Source organism: Balaenoptera borealis (assembly GCF_965194805.1).
Source record: "Balaenoptera borealis genome assembly, chromosome: 6".
NCBI lineage: Eukaryota > Metazoa > Chordata > Mammalia > Artiodactyla > Balaenopteridae > Balaenoptera > Balaenoptera borealis.
The window spans coordinates 21,706,491-21,719,463 of NC_138863.1; the positions used below are offsets into that span (position 1 = coordinate 21,706,491).

At 39.8% G+C, this 12,973-nt stretch overlaps 1 protein-coding gene across 1 annotated transcript in view; it reads left to right on the top strand.

The window, feature by feature from the left end:
* Positions 1-5,518, top strand: part of FN1 (fibronectin 1) — a 68,324-nt gene extending 62,806 nt beyond the window's left edge. Inside the window, exons 41-44 of the mRNA XM_082396757.1 lie at positions 1,023-1,148; positions 1,674-1,780; positions 4,326-4,436; positions 4,759-5,518. Of these exons, the coding sequence (XP_082252883.1) occupies positions 1,023-1,148; positions 1,674-1,780; positions 4,326-4,436; positions 4,759-4,830 (416 nt within the window). The 3' untranslated portion in view covers positions 4,831-5,518. The remainder of the gene's footprint in view (positions 1-1,022; positions 1,149-1,673; positions 1,781-4,325; positions 4,437-4,758) is intronic.
* Positions 5,519-12,973: the final 7,455 nt, after the last annotated feature.

Sequence of the window (12,973 nt, forward strand, 5' to 3'; positions counted from 1 at the left end):
TTTTAAAGATCTTAAGAGTATTTTACTTAACTTGTATACACGAACTGGTTTAATTCAGACTGAAATATAAAAACAACTAATTTTTTCAATGCAGACTACTGTGCTTGAGCATCTGAAAATAGAAAGAAGTGTCATATGCTGTTTAGGAGTTGGAAGTTTTAACATTTGGCATCAATTAGGTGGTTTTTAATTTCTGAAACTGAGCTATTTTTAAGTCTGTATATTTATTACCTATGTAAGTATTAGACGCAACTGTGGGAGCAGAGCTGTAAGTTGATTTATGTGATTCTTTGGCTCAACTTACATATTCTTCACTTAGATGTCATAATTATTGACTAACTTTTTTAAAGTTTTAGGAATGACTGACGTTGATAAAATAGAAGTTGTGTATATTATAAAAACTGCCAAAGTTTGTTTTGTTTTAGTATAAACTTTGAAGATTCAAAAGTCATCTTTTATGTATGGTAGTTAAAGATATATAACTGTGAATTTTAGATGTTCCTTAGAACCAGTCTTATTTGTAGGATGATAACCATTGATTTATCATTTTGTTTGTTTTTGTTTTGATACATAGGTTTATTCTTTCACTTTTCCTATTTACAAGAAACAGGTTGTAGTGTGTAGAAACCAGCTGATCTTTGCGTTTTGGTTAATTGAACTTTGTATCCAGAATCTCTGCAAATCCAAAAGTGACTTTTCATCTATTATCTATTTTTAGCCTTCCCAATTTTAAACCTTAATAGGGAGAATTCAAATGAAGGTCATTGACTATTCTTGTGAAATGATTATGATGGAATGGACTGGATCTTAAAATATCCGAGAAAATGTTAAGTGGTAAAGATAATATTTTAAAATCCAACCAAAAAAGTGGTTTGTCAGAGAGATCATGACCTTCATCTTTCCTTGCCACTCCTTCCAGATACCTGGCTTTGAAAATCTGGTGACATGTCCCAGTAGGCTCACCATCTTGTGAGTCAGAACACGCCAATAATTCCTTGCCTCTGATCTTCCCCACCCCCCAGAATGGTGCCATGATAATGGTGTGAACTACAAGATTGGAGAGAAGTGGGATCGTCAGGGAGAAAATGGCCAGATGATGAGCTGCACGTGTCTTGGAAATGGAAAAGGAGAATTCAAGTGCGATCCCCGTACGTTGCCACAAACCATTCTTAGTGCCTTCTTGAGCACTCCCACCTTCATTACTGAGCTGTAACTCTCATCCCTAGAAATGATTGGAGACTTTAGGTCTTCTTCAGGAGTGAACGGTGGGTTTGTTAATCTTTTGATTTGGGACAGCAGAGACAAGCTTCAAAAATGAGCCATAATTTAATGTTGTTATAGGGCACTTTAGCACTTTTCCGACCTGAGTATTTTGACCATAATCTGCAGTGAAATGTAACAAGAAAGCCTTACGGGTCTTTAGGTTCAACTTTTAAAATATGATCTCTATCTTTACATTGAACCTTTTCCAGTTTATTAGATCTAGTCTTTGGAAATGCTGCCCTAAGATCTATACAGCAGTACCTCTCTTACGGATGATTCCCATTAACATGTGGGACATGGGCTGTGATGATATAAATTTAGGAGAGAAACAAACCCACCCCCATAGAGGGGTCAAGTCTGTATTATTGTTCTCAGTCTTACATGTGCTTATGATTTGTGTGTCCACGTAGATGAGGCAACATGTTACGACGATGGGAAGACGTACCACGTGGGAGAACAGTGGCAGAAAGAATATCTTGGTGCCATTTGCTCCTGCACGTGCTTTGGAGGCCAGCGGGTAAGACCAGATAGGCCAGGCTCTGTGCAATTTAGACAAGGTGGGGAGGTTCCTATACGGACAATTAAGAGTTATGCTTCCTGTGTGTGTGCTGTGCACACAAGTGTGGTAGTGCCCCTTATGAAATGGGGAAATACTTCATCTCCTGTTGGAACATAAGGCTACTGAATACCCCTTTCCAGTTCTCCCCCTTTGTGGCAGCCTTAGCCCCCTCCCCCATACCTACTATTCTCAGACTGCCTCCGTTCTTCAGCAACTGAAGTGTTAAACGCTGGGTAGCACTGGGCTTCTTGCTCCATTCTGTTGGGCAGGTGCCCCTGTGATACTGCTGTTAAATATTTTGAATACCCAGATCTAAGAAAATACCACTTCTTTGTACCCTCTCTCAATCCTCAACTAGATTCCTGCCATAGGTCTAGTGCTATGCTCAGGAATATGGGACACACAGAGGGAGTGAGAAATGGTCCTGGCTCTTAATGATATAGTTGGAGACATTAAATTAGCATACACTGAAAGCCCAGCTAATTAAGTCAGGTTCTGAGTGGGTCTGACAAACCCAGTTCCCACGTAGGCTGATGTCAGCAGGAAAGGTTTGGTGGAAAAGAGAAGCATGAACTGGCTGGGTTTTAGGGTATTTTTTTAAATTATTTATTTATTTTTGGCTGCGTTGGGTCTTCGTTGCTGCGCGCGAGCTTTCTCTAGTTGTGGCGAGCGGGGTCTACTCTTCATTGTGGTGCGCGGCTCCTCACTGCGATGGCTTCTCTTATTGCAGAGCACGGGCTCTAGGTGCACGAGCTTCAGTAGTTGTGGCACTTGGGCTCAGTAGTTGTGGTTTGTGGGCTCTAGAGCACAGGCTCAGTAGTTGTGGCACAGGGGCTTAGTTGCTCCGTGGCATGTGGGACTTCCCAGACCAGGGCTCGAACCCATGTCCCCTGCATTGGCAGGCGGATTCTTAACCACTGCGCCACCAGCATAGTCCCCTGGCTGGGGTTTAGGATGGTTACAATTTGGTTGAGGGATGGGGGAAGCAGAGTGAGCACAGCCCCCTGGAATGGGAAGGAGCTGGCACATGTGGGCTCCAGTCAAACAACCCTCTGCCTGCTGTCTAGTGGTAAGACATTAAATGGGAAGAAGTGGGGGCCACTTACGGAGGGCCTCGGAAGTCCGTTATTTATGCCAGTACTTCTCAACCATTTCTAATCTGTGTCCTACTTCAATATAACAGAAAAGTGCTGTGCTTTCCTCTAATCTTTGAAATTACAAAATAAAATGCCTTATAACTCAAATAAAAGCAATGAAACATAATATTCCTTTGTTTTCAATGGAAACATACCCTCCCCAACAGCTTTTCCAATTCTGGTCCATGAAGAGCATGCTCCCTACTCCCGGGTAAGGCTCACTGGTTGATGCCTTTGGCATTAGCCAGTTGCAGGTGCCCAAGAGAAAGGGAACATGATGGAAGACGGTTTTTAGGAAGATTAAACTGGCAGCAGAGAAGGGTCTTCAAGGGTCTGGCTGAGGGCAGCCCCTGGAAGCTACTCTCATCTTATTCCACCACTCGTGGTTGGGTGGGGAAAGAGTCTGTCTGTCTCTCTTTAACACATATAAAGACCGTGATCACAGAACTCAGTCATCTCTGGTCATGTGCTCAGTGCAGAAAAGTGTGATGGAAAGTGAATTTGTTGAGAGGTCTGTTTTGGTCTCACTTCAGCCTCTCTGCCTTATGATTTTCACGTGTGACACCTGTTCTGTTCTAAAGCGAAGTGCGAAATGAAACACTTTAGACAGGAGTGGGAACTGTTACGTGTTTATATGATAGCGAGATTCACTGATTCTGTAAGTAGGTATTTACCCGTACTGTCTTAGGTATTATGGGGAATATGCTTTTAAATGGACAAATATGTCTGAAATATTTCACTGACAATATAAGAAAGAAAGTGATTGTATTATTTAGGGTTCTTCTGGTTGTAAGAGAAAAGCCCAACTCTGGTTAATTTAGGCAAAAGAAGGCTCACATGACTGGAAAGTCCCAGGATCTCTCAGTAGAAAGAACATGACCGGGAGTCACCCAGCTGGGTGGCAGTCCCACTCCACTCACAGGTCACTGTGTGACTTCCCCGCCCCCCAGTCAGTCATTCCTCTGGGTCTCCTTTCCCTTACCTGTAAAATGAGGGTGTCTGTCCATGTGATCTCACGTTTCCTTTTAAAAGCTCTAGGATTCCAGGAAAACCTCCTCCATCAGGTAGTGTGGAAAGCTTATTAAGGAAGTCAGGACTGGAGTCAGCCTTAGCAGATGGGTGGGGTTTGTAAGACATTTCAGGAAAAAGGAAAAGCACAAATAGAGGCAGCTATAAAATATGAGTAATCAGCCAACATGTATTCTGTACGTTATAAATGCATGAAATCATCCTCAAAGCTTCCTTTGTGACTAACTGCATATATTTTGCCAACTCGTAAGAGCTGAAATTCTTCGACACAAGCCCTAAGTTGCGATGTTCTTGTGTTGTCATAAACCCCATCCGACTTCATGCCTCTGCTCTCTCAGGGCTGGCGCTGTGACAACTGCCGCAGACCAGGGGCTGAACCTGGTCACGAAGGCTCAACTGGCCACTCCTACAACCAGTATTCGCAGAGATACCATCAGAGAACAAACACTGTAAGTGTATTTGCACCCTGCGTGTTTCTCCCCTAAATGCAATTAGGCACATAGTAGGGAGTCTCTTTCTGTAGGTACCTTTCTTCTGAATGAACCAATTTTAAAAAACTCTTTTAAAAGACTTAAGAGTAGAAAGAATATTGTATCCTGTAACATAATTTGGGTTCTCTTGAGTATCTCCCATTGCCCAGTATATAGCTAAGCTCTTAAAGCAAGACATATTTTCCTATGCATAAGTAATTGTCAGAGAAGCCACCCTCCCCTTTTTTCTTCTGTAGCCTTTACAGCATTGCTGTTAATTTTTCTTCTTCTTTTTTAACAGAATGTCAACTGCCCAATTGAGTGCTTCATGCCTTTAGATGTACAGGCTGACAGAGAAGATTCCCGAGAGTAATATTTCCAACCCAGAGAAACAAGCACGGATCTCTGTCAAGGTCCATCCAAACTGGAGTGATGTTAGCAGATCCCAGCTTAGTTTGTTTCTTTCTTATCCTCTGCTCTGGAGTAACTTCTCCAGCTTCAGCTCAATTCACAGCTTCTCCAAGCATCACCCTGGGAGTGTTTTTAGACTTTTCTCATAAATGGGGCAGTATGTTGCCGGTTCTCCAAAGTATTCAATACTGCTCAGTATTTTAAATGAAATGATTCTAACTTGTGATTTGGATTGGGATCAATAGGGAAGCACATGCACCAACCAAGATACAAAATGTCTTGAAAATGATATTACCAAAATTTTCAACAGGAAAGTTACCCAAACACTTCTGCTTCCACTTAACTATCTGGCCCACAATATTATAGGAACGGCATGTCCTTGTTACTGTGATATTTGAAATATCTACAGTACTCACTAGTTCCAAATGATTCTAGTAATTGCCTAGAAATCTTTCTCTTACCTGTTATTTATCAATTTTTCCCTGTATTTTTATATGGAAAAAATTGTATTGAAGACACTTAGTATGCAGTTAATAAGAGGAATTTGGTCTAATTATGGTTGGTGATTATTTTTTATACTGTACATGCCAAAGCTTTACTACTGTGGAAAGACAACTGTTTAATAAAAGATTTACATTCCACAACTTGAACATCATGGCTTCTTTTTTACATACAGAAATTTGGAGGGAAATAAGAATCTTCCTGAATGTTTTTTTCTTTGCTATTCAGCAAACATTTGAAAACCCATGATGGGCACGGCTCTCTAAATTTTGGTGATTTAGGTACAAGCTTTTCTAAGTCTGTCACTCCCCAAACCCAGATTCACTCTTGTCATTTTATCTCTTCAGTAATGGAGATAACTTTATATTTTCCACTTTACCAGATTTAGGTGGATTCAAATACTTAACTTGCTAGCTAGCTCTTCAGAAGTATAATCGAAACAACCTTTTCATTGTTCTTTTCTAACCATTATAATTCTTTCCTCCCTCCCACTTCCTTTCCGTCCTTCATTAAATAAACATCTACTCAAAGAGATTACCTGCAAAGAAAATAAAAAGATGACTGAGATGTTAAAACTACTTAAATCAGGAATTCTCTGGTGGTCCAGTGGTTAGGACTCGTTGCTTCCACTTCAGGGGGAGCGGGTTTGATCCCTGGTCGGGGAACTAAGATCCTGCATACCGCACAGTAAAGCCAAACAAAACAAAAAACCACCAAAAAACTACTTAAATCGCATGGCATAGAGGGGTTCTGTCTTGAGGAAACGCTGTGGTATAATAACGTCAATCCAACTTGTTTAAATGCCAGCTGACCCTGGACTGCCCCAGATGAACAAAGTGTGTGTAGTCCTGGTCTACAAAGGCCTTTTTTTTTCAATTTAACTTCAGGGAACCAACAAATCTAAAACTTTGGGATTAAATCTGGCATCCAAAATAGTAAAATAGTGGCACTGGAAATAGTCAATTATTAATTAGTAAAAGATTAGTAATTCATAATATACAAGACATGGAAAACACTTTTTTATATACCACTATAACAAAATATTTCAATAAATACCTGGCAATAAATATTAAGACTAAATACAGAAAGAGATTTCCTCAGGGTTCATTTGTTTTTTTAAAAAAAACAAAAAACAAAACTCATGTTGGAATGGATTTAGTTTATAAAATTCCTTGCCATTTAGCATCTCATTAGGGAGAGGTTATTTTTTTTTTAACATCTTTATTGGAGTATAATTGCTCTACAATGGTGTATTAGTTTCTGCTGTATAACAAAGTGAATCGGCCATACATATACATATATCCCCATATCCCCTTGCTCTTGCGTCTCCCTCCCACCCTCCCTATCCCACCCCGGGAGAGGTTCCACAGTCTAATTTTACAGGACTCCAGCTCAAATGAGTTTTCCTTAGCAGGACACAGACTCACACCCCGGACTTCTGTTAACATCACTAAACTTTCAGCTTTGTCAAGCCAGTAGTTACCAAGAGAGCTGCTCTGTACATGTGAAAAAAAGGAAAAATCACAGGAAGAACAGATCATGATGATATTAAATGACTGTTCCACATACGTGGGTCATCATTGTTCATGGAGAGAGAATACGACCCGATACAAATTCACACACGGTGTAAGGGGAAGCCCCACTGTAGACACACACCAAAGAGAAAGCAGGCTCCTGCCTCCATCTTTAATGTGAAGAGGAAGCCCAGGTACTGCACTTGTGAAAGTCTGCACCTCAGCTCCATCCTATTGAAAGGTCTTTACATTTAAAAACACAGTGAAAGAACACCTTTGGGTTGAGACTGACTTTGCTTCAAACCACTTATCTAGAGACAAACTTAAAACTATTTTCCCCAACATGAGTTTAAGTAAATCCAGTTGGCCTATATTAATTAAATGGATAGTGAGCCCATCAAAACCTTGCACACTGAAATGTAAAATCTGCAAGTTCCACATTTAAGATTTTAAAAAGTACCACTTTTTCCAGAATGTCTGCTAGATTCTCAAAAGCAATATATTAAACTTACAAATGAAACTCCATAGTGAGTAACTACATTTAGATAATCAGAACAAATTAAATTTCAATGGTCTTTTATGTTTTGGCATCACAAGGCAAAACGGTAAAACTTTCTTTTTTACTGTTTCTCAGCAAAATCATTTAAACACAAGGATTTCCAAAGATCTTTTACAGTTTTTACTGACTCATGTTACTGTTGTTCCTGAGAATTGTCTTAAGCAGGCCAGACTGAAAAGGCATAATTAAAAGACCAATCTGGATTCAGGCAAGAGACTGGCACTTCAAGCAAAGTCAGATAAAAGTAGTAAATATATGAGTTTAAAAAGAAAAATCATAATTTTGAAGCTATACCTTGTTTTGCTGGACGTGATTTGTAATAAAATTTATTGTTGAGTATTTTTGTTGTTTTCAGCTCTAATGACCAGAGTGAATTATGCAAGTTAGTCCGTATAACATCACTATAAGCCTGTAAGGCACACATTCTGCGGAGGTGAATAAAGAAATGCTCAGGTGGAAATTACAAGTATAGGAAATGACTTTTCCATTTAATTATAGTTCCATTGAAAATTCTATTCCATTTCTAGTTGTATGAAATTCATTAAAGTGATTAAGAAACACACATCAGCACATTTAAGTGCTGAAATTGCTTCCTATTCAGTAAGTTCCCATTACTGTGACAGGGAAAGTGGCAGCCTCCAATTAAAAAATCCCATTTTCAGGAGATACATTTCAACCACTAAAAAAAAAGATCACTCTTGGGACTTGTCATGTTTGGGGACATTTAAAGATTACCACAAAGGCTGATAAAGCAGACGCAGCACAAAGCAGGGCAGCACCTTGCCCTGCCCTGGATTTTTCAGACTAAGAAAGTTATTTTTAAAGAGTATATATGGCAGTCATATTTGAGATGCAAGTTATTATCATTGCCACATCATCCCATTTCATATTCTCATTAAAATAAAAGAGATTCAATTTGAATTGCAAACAAAAATCTATATAAATTACAACGGAAGAGAAGAAAATACTCTAAGTAATAAAAGAGCAAGAGAAATGATGCTTCAGCTTGAAAGCCCCAAACGGGAAATTCCTTTTTTAACATTCCTCAGTAGAGTTAGGTATGAGATATTAAAGCATGTTTTACATTTCCTTGAATTCCTCTTTAGAGACGTAAAAGTTCTAACAATCTGAGGAGCCAAATTTATCCTATTAATGGCTCTTGTGTGGAGCCTCCAGAGGCTTCAAGTTATTAGCTTTGCTTGGAGGTGGCCAGCAAGGGGTGATTGTCAGCACCCAGTGCTGGCTAGGGCTGGAGTCACCCATCCTGCAGGCAGCCCCTCCCAGCAGACCTGCCCTTACGGAAAATACACTGCAGGCCAAGGATGCTCCCAGGGAGCTCTCTGCATCACGGCACCTCGGAAACCACCATTTCGTTCCAGAAGGAAACGCTGCCTCTGCCAGGAGACTGCCGGTCACGGCTGTACAGTGAAACCTGCTGATCCGTAAAATTCAGCATTAGTTGTAAGATGCCGAGCCAAGCGCCGAACGTGCCGCTTTGGTGGAGAAACTGGAACCCTTTCATACACTGCTGGTGGAAAAGTAAAACAGTGCAGCTGCTGTGGAAAGCAGTTTGGTGGTTCCTCAAAAAGCTAACCATTGAGTTACCATATGACCCAGCAATTCCACTCCTAGGTATATACCCAAGAGAACTGAAAACATATGTTCACATAAAAACTTGTACATAAATGTTCACAGCACCATTTTTCGTTAACAGCCAAAAAGTGGAAACAACCCAAATGTCCATCAACTGATGACCGAATAAAACACGTGGTCTGTTCATACAATGGAATATTATTTGATCATAAAAAGAAATGAAGTATTCATACATGCTACACCATGAACCTTGAAAACACACTAAGTGAAAGAAGTCAGGCACAAAAGGTCACATAATGTATGGTTCCATTTATACACAATGTCCAGAATAGGCAAACTAATAGAGACAGAAAGTAGATTAATGGTTACCAGAGGGAGAGAAGAATAGAGAATAACTGCTAATCAGAATGTGGCTTCTTTTTGGGGTGATGGAAATGTTCTGGAACTAAACAGTGGTGACGGCTCTACAACTTTGTGAATATACTAAAAAATCACTGACTTGCATTTTATATGTGTATTTTATTTCAACTGAAAAAAAATGGCACTTTAGTTACAGAAAACCTCAATATCCTTTTGCTTACTGGTAATGTTACCAAGGCTGTTGCCCCAGAATCACACCCCTGCCCCTCCCTTGAATGGAAACCAGTTACTCTAATCTAAGTTTCAGGAGGAAACTGCAAAGAGAAAAAAACAAGAACTGGTTAGAATCAACTAGACCCAAGATGGCGGAAGATCTGACTTCCGGTACACTTTGAGCCTCATTCTATGCTCGTTGTAATACATTAGCATGCTAACTGACACACCCACCAGCGCCACTGTGAAAGCCCATACAAAGACTGAAAAGGAGTGTCGCATCAGTCTCCAGGTCCAAACCACACCCCTGTTCTCGGATAACTCGTGGATATTCCTTCCCCTCTTTCCAATTCCCTCCCTTTTACCTTGACCCTCCTATATATTTGGTGTCTCTGCTCTAATTGGGTTAGGAAGTTGATTTGTGAACTAGGTTCCTGCTTCTCCACTCTTTGACCATTAAATAAAGTTTGTGCTGTTCCAGTCTCGGCATCAGTTTTGCTATTGACAAAAATGGAAAAAATAGGAAAAAGAACCTCCCTGGCCGAGACAAGGGGTCCCGGCCCGGGCTAGGACCCTGGTACGGGTCTAGTCGACCAATTCCGTAGCAGTAAGAAGTGGTTTGGGAAAACAGAGTAGATGAAAGATTGAAGAGAGACTTCCCTGGTGGTCCAGTGGGTAAGACCGTGAGCTCTCGATGCAGGGGGCCTGGGGGCCTGGGTTTGATCCCTCATCAGGGAACCAGATCCTGCATGCATGCCTCAACTAAGACCTGGCACAGCCCAAATAATAAAAAAAAATAAAAAATAAAAGATTGAAGGAACTCAAACTTTCTGGCTACCTATTCAAAAACTGAGGCAAAATCCAACTTCCACACATTAGTATCATCTTCCACTACCTTCCATGCCCCATATACACAAAAGCATTACGAAAATAAAATAACTAGCTTTTTTTTTTTTAATAGCAGTATTTATCATGTCTGAGGTGGTGTTAAATATTTTGTTTCATTTACTCCTCAGAGCAACCCGAAGAGGCAGGTACTGCAACATCGGTTTATAAGTAGAAAGTGAGGAAAGGCTAAGTGAATAACCTACCATCACACAGTTTGTTAGTAGCAGAGCTGGAACTTGAACCTGACAAACTGGCCCTGGTTTGTGTGCTTTTAACCAGGAGCTATTCAGCCTCCTTGGGAGCAAATGCATCTCCATTTTATAGATGAGAAAACAAATTCCAAGAGGTTAAGGCATGTGCCCAAGATCACCAAACTGGTGAGTGGCAAAACAAGGGAGAGATGATCATAAATGGCCCAAACGTGGTTTTCTAGAAGGAAAGAGGGGGCCATAATCAAGAACAGGTATGGGGGGACATGGCAGTGTAGCTGCTGGCAAAATCCTTTTTCTTTACCTGGTTGGTGGTGATATATGTTTATTTAAAAATGATTCTTGGGAATTCCCTGGTTGTCCAGTGGTTAGGACTCTGTGCTTTCACTATCGAGAGCTGGGTTCAGTCCCTGGTCAGGGAACTAATATCTGGCAAGCCGTGTGGCATGGACAAAAAAAAAAAAGATTCTTCAAGCTGCAGATGCTTTAAGCACTTTCCATAGGCATGGTTTTTTACAATTTATTTTTTAAAGTAAATTTGTGCCTGTCACAGTGTTTAGCAAAAGTGAGCTTTAAGAGTGTCCAAGAATGGAAGGCACTGGGAGCTTAAAGACCTGCAGGGACTTGTGCTCTCAGGAAGGGACAAGGGACTGGGCTTCAGAAAGAAGGTGCCTCTGGAGGCAACAGGATGGGTTCAGGGTGCCGTTGGTGGACTATTTACAAATGAGTGAGGGCTCATGCTTTTCTTCCTGGGCCCCAGACGCTCCCCCAATTCAACTCACTCTTTACTGATCCAGATGTTTTGTTATGGGTTTTCTGCTCAGTCTAGAGTAAGCCATTTCTCCAAGGAGTCCTGGATCCTTTTATTAGATAATGGTATTAGAAACCAAGATCTTAGCATTAGGTATGCTCATTGCCACTGGGGTTTCACACTTCTTGGCCCTTTCAGTTGATAGATGTAGTCATGCATTTTAAAGTGTAAGAATATTCATTTAAAAAATTATTTTTTAAGTTACTTTTAGATTAACTGATTGAAATATTTACAGATAAAATATCTATAGACTTTGCTTCAAAATAATCTGTGTTGAGGCATGAGAAATAGAGAAACAGATATAACTAAAGTAGTCATAAGGTATTATAGTTGGATGATAGATACATAGAATTTTACTTTTTTTGTGTTCATACCAAAATATCCATAATAAAGACCTTTTAAAAATTGAGAAAACTACTTATAACTACATACTTACAATTTTGAAAACTTAGAAAAAATGGTCAAATTCCTAGGGGGAAAAATATACCTTGCTAGAACTGACTTAGAAATAAAAAAATTATTTAAGAAACTAAAGCAATTATTAGAAAACATCCTATGATATTTATTGGTGTTTTTTTATTCTCTTAATGGCAGAGTAGATTATATTGGACTAATACCCCTGCAGATAATTATGAACACTTGACAAAAATATTAAAAAAAATCTATTTAAAGCCCCTGGAAGGCAACCAAAAGCTGGTGAAAACCAGAGGGATCAACCTTCAAAGGGGATCAACATCAATTCTCCACAAACTGATCTACAGATTCAATGCAACTCCAATTAAAATCTCAAGAGGCTTTTTTTGTAAAAATGGACTAGTTGATTCTAAAATTTACATGGAAATGCCAAGGACCTGGAATAGCCAAGAAATCTTTAAAAAGACTATTATGAAGGACTCACACTACCCAATTGCAAAATTTACTATTAAGCTACGATAATCAAGACAGTGTGGTGTTGGTATTAGGACAAACATAACAGTAGAACAGAAAAGAGCCCAGAAATGACACACAAATATGGTTGAGGCAACAAGGCAATTCAACAGGAAGAGTTGTCTCAACAAACGATGCTAGAACAACTGGATAAATGTATGGAAAGAAATGAAACTTGACCCATGCATCACTTTAACACTGGATATTAGATAACAAGACCTAACTGTAAGAGTGAAAACTATAATTGCCTAAAGGAAAACATAAGAGAAAAATCTTCACAATCTTTGGATAGGTAAGCGAAGGTCTCTAGTTTTTAGATGCATAAAGACGCAAAGATGAAGATGGGATACAGGATGAGATTTTCTTGGAGGAGACCCTGAGATGGGATGGGGTAGGGAAGTTGGGGGCACCAAATGTTTAGAATAAGTTACTGCTCAGATTCTAGCTTCTGTTTTGGGAGATGAGGTCACATTACTATTACATTACTAAAAATATACACATAGACCAGTCTGTCATGAACTACAGATTAT